An 18,749-nucleotide genomic window follows, 5' to 3' on the forward strand; every position below is an offset into this window, starting at 1 on the left:
ATGATCAGCTAAACCAGGCCTGACCTTGTGTGTCAGTGTAATCATCCCTGGATTGATATGAATCTGTAACATCAAGGATAAGTCCTCACTGCTTTTGACAGCTGAGAGCAGAGTGCAAATCCATAATCTTTCACGTTTTACAACATTTACTTTGAGTCTGACCTTTATACTGTAATTCAAGAGGCGCTCGCCAAAGCTAATTATTATCGAAGCTTAATTGAGTGGGAGTTTAAGAAGTTGTGGAGTAGAACTTTGCCAAGAGTGCACATGAAGGGTGAATACAGATGTGAATCTTTACAATGGGCCATTTACTTGAGGGTGGGAGATGGAGGGAACCTGATTTGTACATGTACCTCACTGTGTTTGAATCTAAAACAGTTTCTCTCATTTACTTTCTCCCTCCTCTGCAGTCCGTCTGCTTTGAGGCCAGGCAGCTGTGTGGGGCACCGGGTGTGGATCCTGCTGGCCATGACCCACCTCACCCTGGACTTCTCTGTGTGCAGCCCCCTCAGTCAGGGTCTGGGGATCAAACTCACGCCCAAATCGGTGCCTCGCTCACGGCCTCGGTTGCAGCCCCTCTGGGACACGCCCAATAAGCTTCACTGGAGAACAGTGAGCCCGCTGGCCCACCGGCTCTTCAATCCTGTCCCTCCTCCCCAAGACAACAGGGCAGGGACAGGGCCAAAAGTCAAGGGTCAAAAGCATCGGAAGGCAGCACCTAAAGGACAAGCGGCGTGTAAGGAGTGTCGGTTGAGATACTCTCAAATGGAAACAGGTGATCCTTTGGCTGTTATAGCAGAAGCTCCAGTGGCTTTATCCAGTGGGAGCAAAGGAGACACAGTGAGGTTGTTACTTAGAGCCAGAAGGCAGCTCAAATGGGACAGCTATGACAAGTCTCAGGAGGGCCGGACTACCACGGTGGCCGGATTTATCGACTGGGGACCCACAGGGACAGATAGCATAGATGGCGATGACAAACCAGAGCCGAATGTAACGCTGTTCACCAGGGTCTCAACTACCACAGTGGCCACAACCACTAGCACTACAACCAGGCCCACCCAAAGGACGTTCACTGTAGTGACTACACCAGAGCCCAAGAGGCTGAGCACCACCAAGGCCCCTGTCAGCTCTGAGACTGTCAAACCACCAAAGCCATATGGGGACACACCAGGTAAGACATGTAAAATAGCTATTCAGCTGATCATCTACTGTGAATTTTATTCTTAATATGAGTGAGTAGGCTAAAGGAATCTTTGTTTTAGGTGCCTTTGTTGCATTTTCTTCCCAGACACGCTTTGCAGATTTAAACCATGTCTTCAGTACAAAACAGTTAAAGTGCTGAGAAGGTTTTCCCTCGGGGCCAATGGTGCCCAACCCCGTGCCTTAGGTTTTGCTCTACAGCCTGTCATTTTAACTAAATAACAGCTCAATTTACCTTTTACGAGAGACAATAAACTAATTCATTAAAATTAGTACTGAACACAAATAAGAAATCTGCATAGCACAGTAAGAAATACCATGGATTAAGAGTGGTGTCTCAAGTGTTTAGTATCGAGATAAACAGGCTTTAGTATGGCTCCAGTTTGTCATGTGACGAGGTATCTAAGGCTATATATTAAGACTTGTCTAGCACCTGTGAAACCTCAAACGATCTGTGTACACAGACCTAAAATTCAGAAATGAGCCTTTAATCCATGTTTGGGGCCACATGGACCGACAGAGTAACGTACATGCACAGTGACGAGCTCAACACTACAAGACTGGATTAGAAATGTTCTGCTTTGCCAATTTATACAAAAAAAAAAAAAAAAAATGCCTCAGCTGCCTGTGTGCTTATTGTGTAGGTGTTTGTATGGAGCACGTAGTCCTAAAGTTAATGAAAGTCTTGGTGTAAGAAGAAACTTGAATGCTGAACAATTATATCAGTTTAAAAGACTCAGTGGTCACATAGGGGCAAATTTCTCACTAACCACCATGACAAAAATCCATGTTTTGATTGCCAGTAACATTACCTCTAACTTTACATTGTGTGTGTGTTCCAGCAAACACAATCTGTTTGTTCACATGCGGGAGGCTGCTGTAGGTCTACATTTTTATCATGCTATCATTTATGCTAGCAGGTGAAAAGAAGCATGTGGCAGCATTTTGCGTAGCATGAATCCTGCCACTTCCAAACTGCAAAAAGAATAGATAAAACTAACTAATAATAAAATAATAATATTTTTTCTCCTATCTGTTCCTCTGATAATACTATGGTACACTTTTTTCACCTTTCGACCGAAGTGCATGAATACTGATCCAGCATAATTACCTACGTTTCATTAGTATGATATTGCAACTTCAAATATCACAGGGTTCACAGAGGATGTCCTTGACCATATTGTGGCTCTCATGCCTGAAATAGTGTACGTGGGAATGTGTGAGTTTATGGACAGTCCCTCTGTGCTGTGGACACACAAACCTCCCAGTCAGGCATATCAGATTTACCATTTCATTAAGTCCATGAGGAACATGGCTTTTTAAATGGACCATACAGGTAGTCATAAAATATAAGTCATGTTTAACAACTTCTGAACAAGGACTATGCTAATTGAAGGTTTCCCATTTGGTGCATTAATATAGATGTCATAAAATTGGGCAGCGAACAGAAAGGGTGATCAAAAGTCCTTGGCCAGCTCTTTTTCAATTACAGTGAAAAATGCCTCAAAGCACAGAGGAATGTGAGACGGTATGAACAGTAGAACTGAACAAAATATCTATTTTAGCTCAGTCATGAATTCAAGCCAAATTCACAAGACAATTCATTTGTGCTGTTTTAGGACTTCAGTGTTTTTAATCATTTCATTCCCAACACTTGAATCATGCTGTTTTTGTGGAGCTGTACAAAGTGTTTTTGTTTGGTGGCCTCACATGCATATATTTTAACTTGGAGATGAACTGTGATAATGTCATTTAACTTAATTGATAATTGTGAAACACCATAATTCCTGTATTCAGTTAAAAAAAAACATAAGCAGCAATAGGTCCTGGACAGAGACCACAAGCAAACACAGATGCTGTTGCTGATATTACTGTATCCTCTCAGTCCTTTTCATATAAAAGAAAAAGCCTCAGCTGTCACACTGCAACAAAGATTACTATAAAATACGGCTTTAATATTAGCGGTAAAAACATATGTACTATGGTGACTGACGTGAGCATATTGGATGCGAAATGGAATGGCAGTATGTAATTGTCTTGTCAGCGTTGTTGTGATTGTGATCTCTTCATTTTCTCTTAATTGGGGAGGTGAGTGTGAGACCACCTGTGAGTCAAAATGATAGCTTGATATTGTATCCTGGAGGAAATCAGTCACCACTCCTAACTGAAAGCTGATGAGGGAAAAAAAAAAAAACCAACAACTTTTTTTCCGACTGGATGCACATTGTTGTATCAATAAGCAGACTGTGTCCCATCAGGGCAAGTGAACAGAATCACTTTTCAAAGCACTGCCGGGGTGCTTAGAAAACTTTCCTTTGCCTACACAACACATTAAACCCATGTCTGCCTCATATTGGCCCCAAGACAAGATAATAATTACCACACCAACGGCACAGCATTGAACTGCTGATGAAATGAAACTATTAGTGAAGGAGAGGTGCTTCACTTTGTCTCTGTCTCTTACTCTTATCTGTCCTGCTTTGTCTTTGAGGATGTTTATAGATACATTACATTCAGTCTTAGTCTGATTAATGCAAATTTTAATTGTAAAAAACTCATGCAAACACATTTAACTGAGTATCTTAATCAGAGCGAGGTGATAATCACAGCTCACCTAGATTTCTCCTTGTGTCTTCTGATATATTTCAGCATGTATTCAGTTCAATTCGCAAAATAATTTGTCCCTGAAGGGGGAGTTTAAGAGATGCGGTTTTGCAAACGACTGAGGAACGAAGACACATACACATTGTACACAACTCATACATAATACATGATGCATTTATCATTGCCACAAATACAGATCGGATTGTTCTTTTACTGTACAAGGAAAAACTGTTCTTACATTGGCTATTTGAACCCTCATTTTTTAAAATTTGGTCACCACCTCTATCAGTTAAGAAAAGAATTGCACTCACCAAAAGTAATTGCTGAGATCTGGGATCACGACTACATCAGGGTTTGAGCAACAGGCTTTCAGTTAGCCTTGAATGCTTGTTGGTTGCATTTACACTTAATGTTTGTTTTTTTTTTTAAATATCAGATTGCCAATCCAGTCACAAAACATGAAGTGGCTCAGATAATCCTCTGGACATAACTGTAACATGTTAGTTCACACAGAGGGGCTGGTGAAAGGTGTTTTTCTGTACTAGACTACTGAACGGCTGGTGCACATGCACACAGCATCATGATAATTGAAATGTATTAGACTGAAAAATGCGTTACCGTGTATGCACTATGTATATTTGCTTTTGTACATTCACAGATGTTCAGTCCTGAATCTGCAGTATGTTGACATCTAAATTCTGTGCGTTGCCATCCAGCTGCTCGGTGGCTACTGTATCTGGCTTTCCTTCCATTGTTGCATCTTGTCAGCCTGCAGGCTTACACTTGCTGCGCCGAGCTAACCTATCTCAGGTGAATAATGTAAGATCTGCTTGTTTTCATGGCAGCGCTGACACATTCCAATTTGAGCATTCAAATGCAAGCAGGGAAGGCTGCAAACCACGCAGCTCTATGAACACCAAATGATCTGAGCCCAGTGCAGTGTTATGAGCTTTACACAACTTATCGTGTTAACCAACTAACAGCCAAATTTACTGCTGTTGTAATTTCCCACTATTTGATTATTCCCAGTAATCAGAGTATCAATCTGCATTTGTGTCTCTCAGTATTTCTCCCTGCTTCTTTCATCCAGTATCAGCTCAGAGTAAACCTCTGGGAGAAACGAACCCAGCTACCCTGAGATCCACAGCACTCACAGCTAATTGTAATCTCAAAGCGCTGATGTAGAAATGACAGTTGGCTCATAACATGTCTGTATTAAATACAGAACTGTGATCCAATATTTATTAGTACCGTGGATTCAGTTGATTGGCAGAATTATTTTGTCTCTAAAATGTCAAAAATAATGAAAAATACACATCACAAGTTACCAAAGCCCAAATCTATGTTTAACAAGTGTTTACTCCGTCGGATCAGCAAATGACAAAAACTTCTGGTAAATCACTAAACCAGTTGTTGACTAATAAAATATTCAGCTAGTTTCATCTATTCTTTTGCTTGTTTTCTGTATCTGTTAATCCCATTCAGGAAAGTGAGGCCAGAAATGGGGTCTGAACTGAATATGACTTATTTGTGTTTCTTTATACATCCACATTAGAATATATATATATATTTTTTTAGGAAAGAATACTCATTGTTTCACATAAATGCTTCAGCCACTGCAGGTCAGAAAATTTATCTTTCATTGCTAGTCAGTCTCTCAGCAACTATGGGATTACAGTATGTGCATTCACCCCTGCAATAAATGGGTTGTGTGAACTATCTCACCATGACTCATGAATACTGTAGGCAACTAGCACAAATGCAGCCTATTAGTGTACTTTGTCTCAGCCCCATATGGCATGTGTGTATCATGACCGCAATCATCTCATGCTGTGTGTGTGTGTGTGTTTATATGGGGGTGTGTGTGCACATCACTGTCAGGGAAGGATGCAAGTGGTTGTTTGTGTGAGGAGGCAGAGCGGAGGAGAGGAAATGATTTCAAAATGCCTCTCTCACACAGAAGTAGATGGCGAACGGCATCCTGAATCTTCAAGGTTCGAGCTTGACTGTGATCCCGTATCATCATTAATACATCAAGTGATCATGCAGCTTTGACAGCCTGTTGCGCCTGTTTCACCACGAAGATAGAAAGGAAATGTAGAAATGCAAGCTTCAGAGCACACTGGAAAAGTTGTCAAAGTTTCCTGCCTCCTAAAATGAAATGTCTCCTCACATTAAGTCAGAGCTGCACACACACACACACATACACATATTTTGTACTAACAGCCTGAATCTGATCAGTCTGAGTCTCCTTATTAAATTACCCATTTTTACCACTGTGCAGAGGAATTTCATGTCCAAACACTCACTGATTCATTCATTGTGTTCACAAAATTACCATCTGAGTGATACCAGCTAGGGCCAGTATAGCAAATGCAGGATGAGTGGTAGAGTTTTGTTGGTACTCAGGCATTTTTATCAGTGTTGCTGTGATTCAGAGCTTTCAGTGCCCATTTATTTGGTAATTTATATGCTCTTCCTTTGCAGATAAAATGTACTTTTTCTCTGGCAGTAATGATGACTGAGGAATGCTGATCTTAATTTAAATGGAAAACCTGCCATGTTATTTGACTGTTGAGTCTCACTCAGATTGTTTTGTTTGTATCAGTCAGTGTGAATAAGAGCAGTGTGATGTGTCTTTTGAAATGAGGAAACTTTAGAACTGTTCTACAAAATCTGCTACTGCTGCACAGCAAATTTAACTTTAACTCAACAGCAATAATGTGATATAGAAAACTTTAAATAGCTGTAGTGGACACCAGGGGTTGGACACTGACCATGTATTTATTTAAACAGAAAGGTGAAAATGACCTAATGAAGAACCCACTTTATATTGTATCCTCATGCCTGCCTTTGGCTTGGTCATGTTCTTGACTTGTTTCATTAGTTTTTTGTGCCTCTGCACTGGTGAAGGCTGTGGGCGGAGGTATTGTGTTCTTGGGTTGTCCGTCTGTCCGCCCCATTCTCGTTAAAGCTATACATCACAAACGCCAGGAGGGAATTTCATTATGTCTGGAACAAAAGTTCACTTGGACTCAAGGATGAACTGATTGGAATTTTGTGGTCAAAGGTCAAAGGTTACTGTGACCTCACAGAACAAGTTTTTGGCCATAACTCGAGAATGTATCAGCTAATTGTAACAAAATTTCACACAAATGTCTAATGAAGTAATAACATTTTATATTCAAAAGGTCAAAGGTCAGCTTCACTGTAACATCATAGTGTAAAAACTTTTCTGGACATTATTCTGCACCTTAACTCAGGAACAGAAGGGCTGATGGTAACCATATTTCCAATTTGGTTCGACTCTGAATTAGTGACAATCTTTGGTGCGCACCTTTAAACTGTTGTGACTATCTTCTGAGCTGAGCGGTTGAAGATGTGTGAGAAAGTGAAGACACTTTAAATTATTCTCTGAAATTATACATGTGAATACAGTGATGACTTCTATATTGCCAAAAAATGCACTTAATACCCTTTATTAAATTCCTTCAAAGTCTTTACTACATATATTACATGAGTCCAGATAGACATGGATGCAAACTTTAACTTTGCTTGCTAGTGAAGGCGTACAATCAGTTCTAGCCTTGTACTGTGACATTTTGTGGTTTGGTTTGTTTGAAAACCAGCTATGTAGTGACACAGAGAAAGTACATGACAGCTCGCCACAGCTTGTCTCTTTTGCACTTGTTGACTGTAGGCTATGTGTCTTAACTCCCACTCACTGTTGGCAATGACAGTGCAGGACAACAAAGGGAACAACTCTTTCTGTTAATGTGGGAAATCCAACACCTTTCCCAGTATCAAGAAGTTAATGTTGCACATAATCAGGCTTTCAGCAAATACCCTTTACCTGCTTCACATTTTTTTCCCCCATATATCAGTATATCACATTGCTCTGGCCATCATACAGGAGATGTCAAAGGAGAAAGAACGGGAGAAAGTGGGTGGAGGTGGGGTGGAGGGTTATATCTGTGGTGCCTCCAGATGCTCACCGATTGTTCCTGGTGATTGTGCTGCTAGTAACTGCAACCCCCCTCTACCCCTACACAGATGGAGCTGTCTGCTCCATTATGGATATGAGATTATTAAAACTACAGTCAGCAAAGCCCCTACTGACAACTTGGGTCTTGTTAGACGGTCTGAAAATCTCAGGGTTAAATGTCACAGGTTTTGTTTGGAGTAAGCAAAAACTACTGAGTGTTTCTGAAAGGTGCAGTCAAGCCTTACAGATCTGTCTGTGTCTGTAATGTGGCTTCCTGAAACAGACACAATTAGCAGAAGTTTAGAATAAAAGATGACATCCAGTGTAGGAAGCCAGCAGGTATTTAAAAACAAATAGATCCATCTGGTAACAATTCACATGACAGCTTGAAGTTTGTGAAGGGGGTGGAGGGTTAAATGAATGGAGTAAATAAGTAAGTCTACATCCACTGTAGAGCAAAGTGAGCACATGTAAAATGTATGTTAAGTGTCTCAGGAATCTATTTTTAAAGAAGTGAGCTCAGTGAACAATGTAATGCAGCATTTTGACCTGTGTTAGATCTGTAGAGGCGTACAATACAGCCTCTTCAACTGTGAGAGACACAGAGACAGAGAGAAACCACTTTTCCCAACGGTTACCATGGCAATCCAATAAATTTGCCATTACTCTCTGTATTGACTCTCAATAAAGTGGGTAAAAATGAATCTCCTTTTCTCGAGTGTTAAATCTGGACTTAAATGCTGATGCCTGGTGACAGGCGTGCAGAGTCAAACCCCCTTTCCCTGATTTACAGAGAACTCAGCCAAGAGGAGATGAAGGGGCCAGACTGAGCAGATGCTGTTTCACTTTCTGTTTCTCTGCTGCTCAGCTCTTTCTTCATGGCTTGACACATCTGCCTAAAGGAAGAGAAGTGCAGATGTTGACTGAGACACTATTTTGGATACAGGAGGATTTTGCTGTCAATCAGAAGGGATAGGGCAGAATTTTAATATGACCCCCTTTTCAGTCTAATTTGAGTTTATTTAATTTAGCATTTGTGAGACTTTCAGTTTTGCTGAAAAATTACACAGTGTTACTTGACAGGAAAGACAAGAGAATGATACAATATGCAGACGAGAAGACAATTGCAGGTGCATGCATGATGTGTTTCAGAGCCCATTCACCTGCGAAACAATTCTGCTCAGCTTTTGTGTGGTAAAAATTACCTCCTGTCACCAACATGACAGTACACAGATTTCAGGATGGCTGACTGAAGCTGCCTCAGTAGCAATGCCATTTCACACCCACCTGAAAACTGCAGTCATTTTCATTTGTCGGTTGTTAAGAGGATGAGCTGCTGTGTATTCCCCACTGTTCCTAACACAGGCAGGCACATAAGGCAAGTGTATCCTCCTGGATGGGATGCCATCACTGAAGCAGTATACTCTGGCTACCACCTTTTTTGGGGGGGCAATTCTAGCGTTTACCATCCATCCTGACTGAATTATACAGTGATGCCTTTGACACTGAGAGAAAAGGCATGGAGAATAATTGTTTCTGATCTCTCCCTCTTCAACTTTCCCCTTCTCTCTCTCTCTCTCTGCCCTGCTCTTCTCTCTCCCTCTCTCAGCACCCTCTTCTTCGATAAGTGTTTTAGATTGCTTGGTGACTCAGTGGAAATCAGCCCAGATTGACACTTTGACACCAGCGTTAATTGGCAATTCCTAACTATCAGCAGGCCGCCTTTGACGGAAGCCTTCCCCCAACCTGCCCTGCTCAGGTGCCTGGTTGTGTGAGAGACGATCTTGGAGGGGTCACGCAGCGTATTAGCGTGTATTGAATATGCCTGTACAAATGTGCTTTGTGGTGTGTGGGAGCGAAGTGGCTCAACCTTTGTAAGCTGCAACTCTGTTTTACAAATGAGGGGCCTTTCCCACATTTTTCAGGAGCTTTTAAGCCAACACTGAGTGGGTGTAGGCACCATTAGCCCCAAATGGCTCTTTGCAACGGATGTGTGATAGGGCTTCCCACTACATACAAACGGTCTGGCGTACACACACACAAACAACTAAAGACTGTTGCTACTGACAGTAACTTATGCATACATGCATAAAAATTAGCCATTCTCTTTCCCTCATCATTTGTCCAGTATTGCCTTTATTTGAAATGGTTACACTGGGCATTTTTCAGAGCACTAACTGCCTGCAGTTTAGATGTTGTCATATAATTCACCACGTATACTGCAAACAGACAATTCAGGAATTCAGCAAGGTCAAAAACTGTATAAACAAACTAAAAATAGTTGCATGTCAAGGCCGTCTGGTCTTTGCTTACTAAATGTTATGGCTGACCATAGCAATATTTACTAATGTGTTATTTTAACATGGGACATAGAGCCTAAAGTGCTATTTTTATAATCAAGACATTTTTTAATTGCAGGACATTGCCTGTCACGGCAACTTAAATATGGTTAAGTATCATAAGTGTTTTGACAGAAGGTCATTCATTCATTCATTCATGCATTACAGGCAGGGTAAGAAAATACATTACCAGATTCTGAGCAGTAAGATTTTTTCATGTGACATATCACAGTAGAAAAGGCACAGGTATGAATAATAAAATGAATGATGGCTGAATTCCATTTAGCCGCTTCAGGGTCCTGGTATATTCATTGGTGTATTCCTTATCACACTGTCATGGCTTACTGGGACACTTGAATACAACAAAGCCACCGTTAATGTTTATAAGTAACTTTTGCTACCATGGCAAGTCAAATTGTCTGCTATGGAAAAGGTGGTTGTCCTTCATTCGAAGTGTTAAAATGCTCTTCAAGGAAAGGAAATTCCTATATTGTGGGGATTATGGGAAATATTCCGCATGGGAAGCTAAAGCTATTGCCGATTTTTCAGGCTAGTGACCATAACTACTAAGAGGTATAGCCATAGACTCTGATAGATGCCTGTGTTCCTCACATTTGAATGACTTATGTTGGATTGTCTTTCCATAAAGCTGCCATAGGTACATTTTTATTAGTTTCTTCTCAGAAACCTGCAAACACTTGCATCCTTTTTTTCAAAGTCATATATAATGAAAACAGTTTCCACACGACCGCAGTTTTGACTAAACAATGGCTGATCATTTTTCATTTTCATTAACCCTTAAAGGACAAACTGAATGAACCAGGAACAGAAATAAATACAGCAACAGTGTCATACTAATAATACATTACTAATTACCACTTGACAGCACAAGAAATGTGTTGAGTTGCACATATAATCTACATTTTGTTGACTGTAGCTATGAAGGTTCAGGTTTGAGCTCATAGCTGCATTAACCGATTTTTTTGTGTGCCACTTGGGGGCAGTAGAACAAGCTATAGACGCAACGCTGACAGAACCAGAACGTTTTTCTAGCGTGTTGCTGTGTTTCTGGAAACATAAAGATTAATAACACAAATTTTTTTATGCGTTCAGCCTGAAAAGACCAAGATGTGACAATGGTAAAAACCATACTGGCGAGTTTTTAAGGTGCTACAAACCAGGCATTAGCTTTCACACACATTTATTGAAGCCGCACTGTTATTATGTCTAAATTGGGGATTGCTTATTAAAAGTTGGTTAAAATTCTATGCTCTTCTTTGACATGTTCATCAAACTGTCTTGGCCAAGAAGGCGAAAAATCTCATTTATTTCTCACTGGGAGCACTGATGGGAGCTCTAATCCCGCTGCCACAGAGGTCACAAGCTAGTTGTCTCCTCCTCTCCGTATCCCTTTCTGTCCCTTCCTTTTTTTCTGTCCCTTTCTCTCTCTATCCATCTCCCTCTCAGCCTCTTTTTGTTTGGCAGTGATTTGGCCAAACAAAACCTAACCGGGTATCTCTAAAGCAAGGTGACTGCCAAAGGTGATTTTTCAACCTGACTGCCAGGACACAATGAGTTTTAGATAGCCAGGCCAAATTTTCCACCCCCCAACTGGCAGTTGTGGATGAAAATAGAATTGGCCTCTGCTCTCAGATTTGTCACCCATGTCATTATCTTCTCTATTATCCCTGCACCCTTAAACGTACTGCCCTGAAAATGAGGTTATAATGGACTTCATGTTGGTGTTTGTGTTTCAGGACCTCACATTCTTGGGTCCATTTGTTTCATTAAAGAGCTGTGCCAGGAAAGTTTGCATATTTTTGGCCCCATATGGCAGCCTGAAGTAACTGTTAATGAGCTATTTAGACTTAATACCCCGAAAACATGTAACATAGCATCAGTAAACTACCCACAGCATGTTCATGTTTACCAACTGAGCAACTGGATTCCTCTGAATCCAAATAACAGACTGGCGAGGCTGCTAAACATGCATGGTGTGTTCACTGACATCACATTCACAAATCAGTGGTTTCACGCACCTTATGACAGTTTGTAATTTACTCATAAGTTTCACTGGTTTTCCTTTCCTGGGCAGAGGAATGTCCATACAAGGAAGGAACAGAATACAGGCTAATATAGGCCCATAATGTGATTTAATCAGTTGTGGTGTAAGAGGAGAAATTTGCAAAGTGCAGCTTTGGATTTAAAATCTACTGACTGGGAAGTGCCCACTTTCACTCTGACATGAATGTAAAATGAAACAATTCTCAGCAGACACTTCAGCTATTGATCAAGGTCAGGGGCAAGCTGTATTATGCCTGAACTTGGACAGATGTTAATTTATAACTCAACACTTTCAACTTAACAGCCTTGACGTCAGCCGGAGACAGGCAGAGAGGGAGATGGAGGATAGAGAGGGGATATGAGAGAAATGCAAATCACTCGCCTGATAAGTTAAAGTGCCTTTGTCGTGGCAAGGGACTCTGGTTGCACTGGGAGGGTAAGGCTTCCCTGAGCTGGCCAGAGATATCATTAATCCAAAGTTGACCTGGCCTGCCTTTTGTATGGCCCTGCCCACAGAAGTTTATTATCCAATAGGTGACTGTCCAGGCAGCAGGAAGGCAGAGGAGAGACCCTGTGCTTTTCCAAAATGACTGAGCAGCACTTCCTATTGAGCCTTCCCGAAGACAAATTGGCTTGGATCAGCAGCTAGGCAGCTGGCTGATGGAGAGGTGAGATGTATAAGGCCCACGTGGGCATTTTCATGATGACGGCTTTTCTTTTCTTTTTTTTTCCTCCTGCACCATGTCACCTGCTGCAGTGTGTCATTGTGTCCTAGTCCCCCTCATGCTCTCTCACTCACCCACACACATGCACAACACACTAACCATACAGTACAGCGCAATAGACTTGCACTAATCCTCACTTGAGACATGTACACCACAGTTTTGTTTGTGGATTACTGTCCTCTGGCAAAAGTGAGAGATCAGCACACATGGGAGTCTTAAGAGTTTAAATAAGAACAATGCTTTTGTACTTTAGTCATACAGAACAAAGGGAGCGGACAGAGAACATTTGGTCCACATTCATATCTGTAATCTGGTTAAGATGCAGCGCATAACCGAAAGACTTCATTCAAAGAATACTAATACTAAAATATCATTTTTAGGGCTTTGCATTGTCTAGAAAGCTTGGAAAACCAAGCCTTTAAACCCCATACCTGGAAGATGTCACAAAATATGTGGAATCATGATTACATGGTTTTCATTGCTCTGGTTTGACTTATGATTGTACAGAGGCTTGTGGGTTTATAATCCCTGAATTAAACAAAAACAATCACTGAAATACACAAAACCTTACAAGAGTTTATTCTCTACCGTTCAGTGTTTATAAAATATAGAGGACCCAGTCTGCATGAGTTATCATTTTCTCAACCAGTGTCCCTGCTGTCCTTTTGATAGCACGATAATTGGGTTTTAATTTTTTCCAATAATTATTTTCTGAGAGCAGGCAGACAAGTGCAAGCAGATCTTCAGCAGCCCAGTTTATCATGAGCATTAACAGTTGGTGGGTACGAAGAGATATGAGCTTGTGACCAATGGAGAAGTTCTGGCTGGAGTTGTTTACTGTGGTTCAGATACTTAGTTTAGAGGCAAAGCATTGCATTACCACAAAAATAATGAAATAATTAAGCCTTCCCTAGATGTAACAGGGCATCTACAGTTACTTAAAGCCTCTCTGGTTAATACCTTTTATATTTACAATGAATGAGTGAATGTATAATGTGAAAAGGGCTGCTTTTAGTGACATACTAGCAGAGCATTACTGCCACCCTTGCACTTCCCCTCAGCTCTGCATAGCATTTTAGCCACTTTGAGCTCATTATTTTGGTTTTCAGACCACAAACTCCACCATTATCAACTTCATTTCCAGACGCATTAAGCAGCCTGTTTCAGTGAAAAAAAGCTCAGATGCAGCCACTACACTACCCAACACCAAACGAAGGACAGACACAGTTAGCGACTAGTGGGTGAATATTATGGAGCATTTATCAGCTAAAGAGCCAGACAGTTTTCTCAGGGGTTGGTGGAGACCAAAACGGAGCCAAAAAGAGAGTAAGGACTCATATTCAGTCCGATATTCACAAGTGAAATGCAGTTCTAAATGCTAATGCTCTGCATTACTGGATGTGTAAATAGGCTACTGTTTTCTAACACATTTTCCACAACATTTTGACATTTCTAAAATTATAATACTTGTGACGTTGTGTTATCTTGTTAGTTTGTTCCACTGCCCCCAAGTGGCCAAAAACTCAATTAATACAGCTTCAAGTAGTGTATTCAAGTAGTGTATTTTTAGGGTCTTAAGATCTGCCAAAACATTTTCTGCCAAACAATTTTGCATTTGCATTATAGATTGTTCAAGTTTCAGTTGATATTGCTTGTCTTATTGCCCACTTTTCTATCTATTTTCAGCACTTTCTTGAGCTGTTAATTCACAAAAAATGTTTCCAAGGAGAATGTAAATCTAAAGTACAATAAATATAAGTGTCTTAAATTTGTCTCTGAAAATATTAATGCTTTTATATATATGTATCCTCATTCCTCTATCCTGCATTAACATGCCTCAAGCTTCAAAGCTGTCAGACTACCTATCAGGATCACCTTTTGATTAAATATTTTATTTGATATACTACATCAAATAATTTGCTCTCATTTAATGTTTAAATAAAAGCCTTCAGGCAAAATCTACCGAGATACCATAGAGACCACTGAGGTGAGTAAGGGTTATAAAAAGCATACCGGCTCTTCTTGTTTGGGGCTGCGAGTGGAGGATTCACTCAGCTTAAAAAATGCATTTGGGAGGCCAACAGGGAAGGTCTGTATGCCATTTGAGGAGTTAGGACTTAGTATACACAGGGATAATACATTAAAAAATAAATGTACAGTATATTAATTGGGGCTTATTTCCTTTTTTTAATGACATAAGAATAATAAGTTTTATAACTACTTAGAGAAAAGTTGGACTTTGTCATCTATTACAGTTGGCTGTACTGTAATGGAATAATTCATATCACTCTTAAATTATGAATAGCAGTGGATGACAATGTCATCAATACTTACTGAAGAGCAAAATTGTTCTGGCTTGTCATCCTCTGCTTTTTAAGTGAGCTGCCCTTGATACTTTGCGGAATGAGGTGAGTTTGTACAGTACTGATAATATAAGAGAAGAAAAGTCTGCTGTGAACAACAGAGCGAAAACATTCCCTACACAAAATGATTCTAATTCTATGCTCTTGTGTTTATTTCTATCTCTTTGCAGGTTTGGCAGTTCACCAGATAATCACAATCACTGTGTCTCTCATTATGGTTATCGCAGCCTTGATCACAACACTCGTCCTTAAAAACTGGTAGGAAAGATTCCTTTACTTTTTACTCATAAAGACATGAACTTTACTCTGCTCGCTCGTTGTCAGAAACCCTCATAGATGACCAAAGGTACAAGGTATGATTTTATGTTTGTTTCTTGTCTTTGGTGCGTGTTTTTGTAGCTGTGCGCAGTCGGGAAATGGTCGCCACAATAGCCATCAGCGTAAGATCCACCAGCAGGAAGAAAGCTGCCAAAACCTGACAGACTTCACCCCGGCCCGGGTGCCCAGCAAGGTGGACATATTCACTGCCTACAATGACAGCCTGCAGTGCTCACATGAGTGTGTTCGGACTGCCGTGCCCATCTACACTGATGAGATGATTCAGCAGACGCCTGTCTACAAGACTGCTTATAATGGAAACAGGTACGTTGGCCCAGGAGTGTCACAAAAGATGGATGCACACCAAAATATTTCTTCAGCCAATCAGCATTGGAAATCCATACTGCTGAATCCTTTAATGATGTTTGTGTCCACTGCAGTTATTATCATAACTGTTATTATCAAGTCATCAGAGTCTAATGGCCTAAGTATTATGGAACTCCATGCTGAACAGCAGCACTGGATCAATTTAAATTGGATTAAGAAATCAATGTCTGCTGTTTTTCTATATAATCATTTTCATAAAGGTATAAATGTTCTAATAACTTGTGCACAAAATTATAAAAGAGTAAAAAAAGATGACAGAATGCAAACAAATGAGACGGAGTGCACTGAAATGAAAATGATGTTTTCTTCATCAAGTGCTTTGACTCCTTGAACTCTTCTCCTTGCTTGTTGTGTTACTCTGAACCACAGTCAGCTTCAGTCAGAGCTTTTTGTGAGCAAATAACATACATAAATCGGTTGCCTTTAGTGCTGTTGTCCATCGCCTCATTCCTTGTCCATCTGCCTGACACCTGGAGTGCTGGCTGAATGCTGTCCCTCTGCACACTCAAGCTGCACAGGAAAAATCTAAATCAACCAGTAATTTTTTTGTTGTTGCATAATGAGTCAGGTTATAAATGTAGGGCAGTGAGATGTGACGTCTTTACAGTGCCATTTTCTACTTAACTGATCTTTCTGACAGCATTTCAAATGGCGGATAGGCATATATACTCTGAGCTTAAATAGTTCTGTATGAGGATGAAGATGTGCCCCTCTTAGTCATTTAAACTGACAAGGCAGGTGCGTTTTACTTAGAAATCTGGCCTACTGTGGGGTTAAAGCATCATTATATGTGTTTTGTGACAATAAGCTTGGTAAAGTGTAGACTGAGTGGATAACAGCAACAGTCATCTAACCGCATTGCTCTGTCTATCCAGACCCTGTATGTTGTCACTAAGGGTAGGAAAATTCATCTGGTGTAAATAGTCCGGTGTCTGGATTTATTTAAGTCATGGAAGGGTAGAAAGACCTTCTACAAGAGGTGCAGGTCTCCGTATGTGATTTTCTCCATCTCTCTGTGTGTTTCTCTGTGACCAGTGGCACAATATTGACTGTGGGGCTAAAGGTTAACTAGAGAGATCAGGCCTAGGAGAATGTATAATGTCTATTGAAAAAAATGCTAATGTAATAAGATCAAACTGCATCATATCCATCAAAACGAATCTACTTCATGATCTGCCTTTCTTGCATGTTACCCTACAGGCCCTCCCCCACTGAAAGACAGCTGATTCCTGTGGCCTTTGTGTCGGAGAAGTGGTTCGAGATCTCTTGTTGACGAGCTGAAGGCCTTCACTTCCTGTGGGTGGAAGAGACTTCCTGAAATCACGCTATGGTGGGTACTGTGCCACTTTGTCCCCTTGCAAATCATCATCTGAGCCGTAGCCACCTCCATCCCTGTGGTGATGCTGCCCCACTTTGGGAATAGAAGGGAACTTGGCATATGTTTGTTATTTGTGACATGATTATGCTTCTTTCCATCCTCTGTGCAGTGATGAGAAAGGGTTGAGAAATCCAGTTCAGTGCAGTATCAGAGGTCTGTAGTTGAGATAAGAGACTAATTATGTATATATCAGTATTAATAAACTATATGCTCACAGTTAATGATTTCACTCTTCATATCTGAAACATTTTCATGAATTTTAATTTCGCCCCTCTCATTCTTACACCAAGAGCATATTGTTTTGAACATTTCTCGGCGTAAAGGAGCACTTTCACTTGACTTGTGACACATTTTTATGTATTGCTAATATATGCCAGAATGGCCTGCATTTGAAATTCAAAGCGTGAAAGTTAAGCACATGCTCTGGCCCCACAGTGTTGCTGGAAGCCCGCGGGGAGGTGTAACGTCTGCTATTGACCCAGATTTTAAAAGGAATAGATTGCCTGCAGGTAGCGTACTGAGAGGACAGCGCCCGTCCGTTGTCTGGACACACATTAGTCTCAGTCAGCGCAGCTCTCCACAGCATGCTCCCAATGCTGTTGTCTTAAAAGATATAAGATCCCTTATTATCTCACCAGACCTAATGTATTTCATTCTTATGTTACAGCAGGCCTTAGAAGTACAGATTCTCAACAGAGCCTCTCGCTTTCATTTGGTTTGAGAAAGGCACTGGGTTCCATGTTTTTTTCAGGCCAGAGCTGGAAACCAGTTCCCCATAAAATCAGTGGAAAGTAGGCTGGCTTTGAAAATCCTATCTGTGCTACAGTGATTGTTTTCCTTTGCGCTGGGCTCACAATGAGGAATAATTGTGATTTTGTTCCACAGGATCCAGTTGGAAACAAGAAACACACAAATCAGCTTCTTTTGTAAAGTAGTGTGATCACTCTTTGGACACTGGTGAAGATATTTATTTTTCTAGAGATGACAAGCAGAGCAGCCACAATGCTGCCACTCCATATTTCCAGGAACGTACAGTCATTTAGATATAGATTATATATAGGTATATTTACAGGACGTGTGGGACAAGACTGTGGTGGTCACAGATGTCTCAAGGAAAAAAAAAACTTTTGACATTTGAAAAAAGGAACCCAAGGAGCTGCTGTGAGTGGAAGATGAACAGTATTTATGAACAATGTGCCAATAATGCCACTATGTGCCACAACCTGGATAGAAGGACATTTCAACAACAACTGATGGACTAAACAAAGATCGCTATATTAACCCTGTATTGACTCCAACTGCATTATTTTTTTTTTGTTTCTTTGTTTTTTTTTAAGAAATGTGAAAGTTAAAAAAATGCTACAAATGTATTTGAATATGTTTTGA

At 40.6% G+C, this 18,749-nt stretch overlaps 1 protein-coding gene across 1 annotated transcript; it reads left to right on the forward strand.

The window, feature by feature from the left end:
* Positions 1 to 444: 444 nt before the first annotated feature.
* ajap1 (adherens junctions associated protein 1) lies at positions 445 to 17,258 on the forward strand. The gene is made up of 4 exons (XM_041060894.1): positions 445 to 1,171; positions 15,451 to 15,538; positions 15,680 to 15,922; positions 17,186 to 17,258. Exons 1-4 carry the CDS (start codon positions 469 to 471, stop codon positions 17,256 to 17,258), a joined length of 1,107 nt encoding a protein of 368 aa, XP_040916828.1. The 5' UTR covers positions 445 to 468.
* Positions 17,259 to 18,749: the final 1,491 nt, after the last annotated feature.

The sequence above is a fragment of the Toxotes jaculatrix genome, chromosome 2 (genome assembly GCF_017976425.1).
Source record: "Toxotes jaculatrix isolate fToxJac2 chromosome 2, fToxJac2.pri, whole genome shotgun sequence".
NCBI classification, from domain to species: Eukaryota; Metazoa; Chordata; class Actinopteri; family Toxotidae; genus Toxotes; species Toxotes jaculatrix.

Coding starts and splice junctions, on each gene's coding strand:
- ajap1 (XM_041060894.1), top strand. CDS start 469: ATGACCCACCTCACCCTGGACTTCTCTGTGTGCAGCCCCCTCAGTCAG. Junction 1,172..15,450: donor GCCATATGGGGACACACCAG/GTAAGACATGTA, acceptor ATCTCTTTGCAG/GTTTGGCAGTTCACCAGATA. Junction 15,539..15,679: donor ACACTCGTCCTTAAAAACTG/GTAGGAAAGATT, acceptor GTGTTTTTGTAG/CTGTGCGCAGTCGGGAAATG.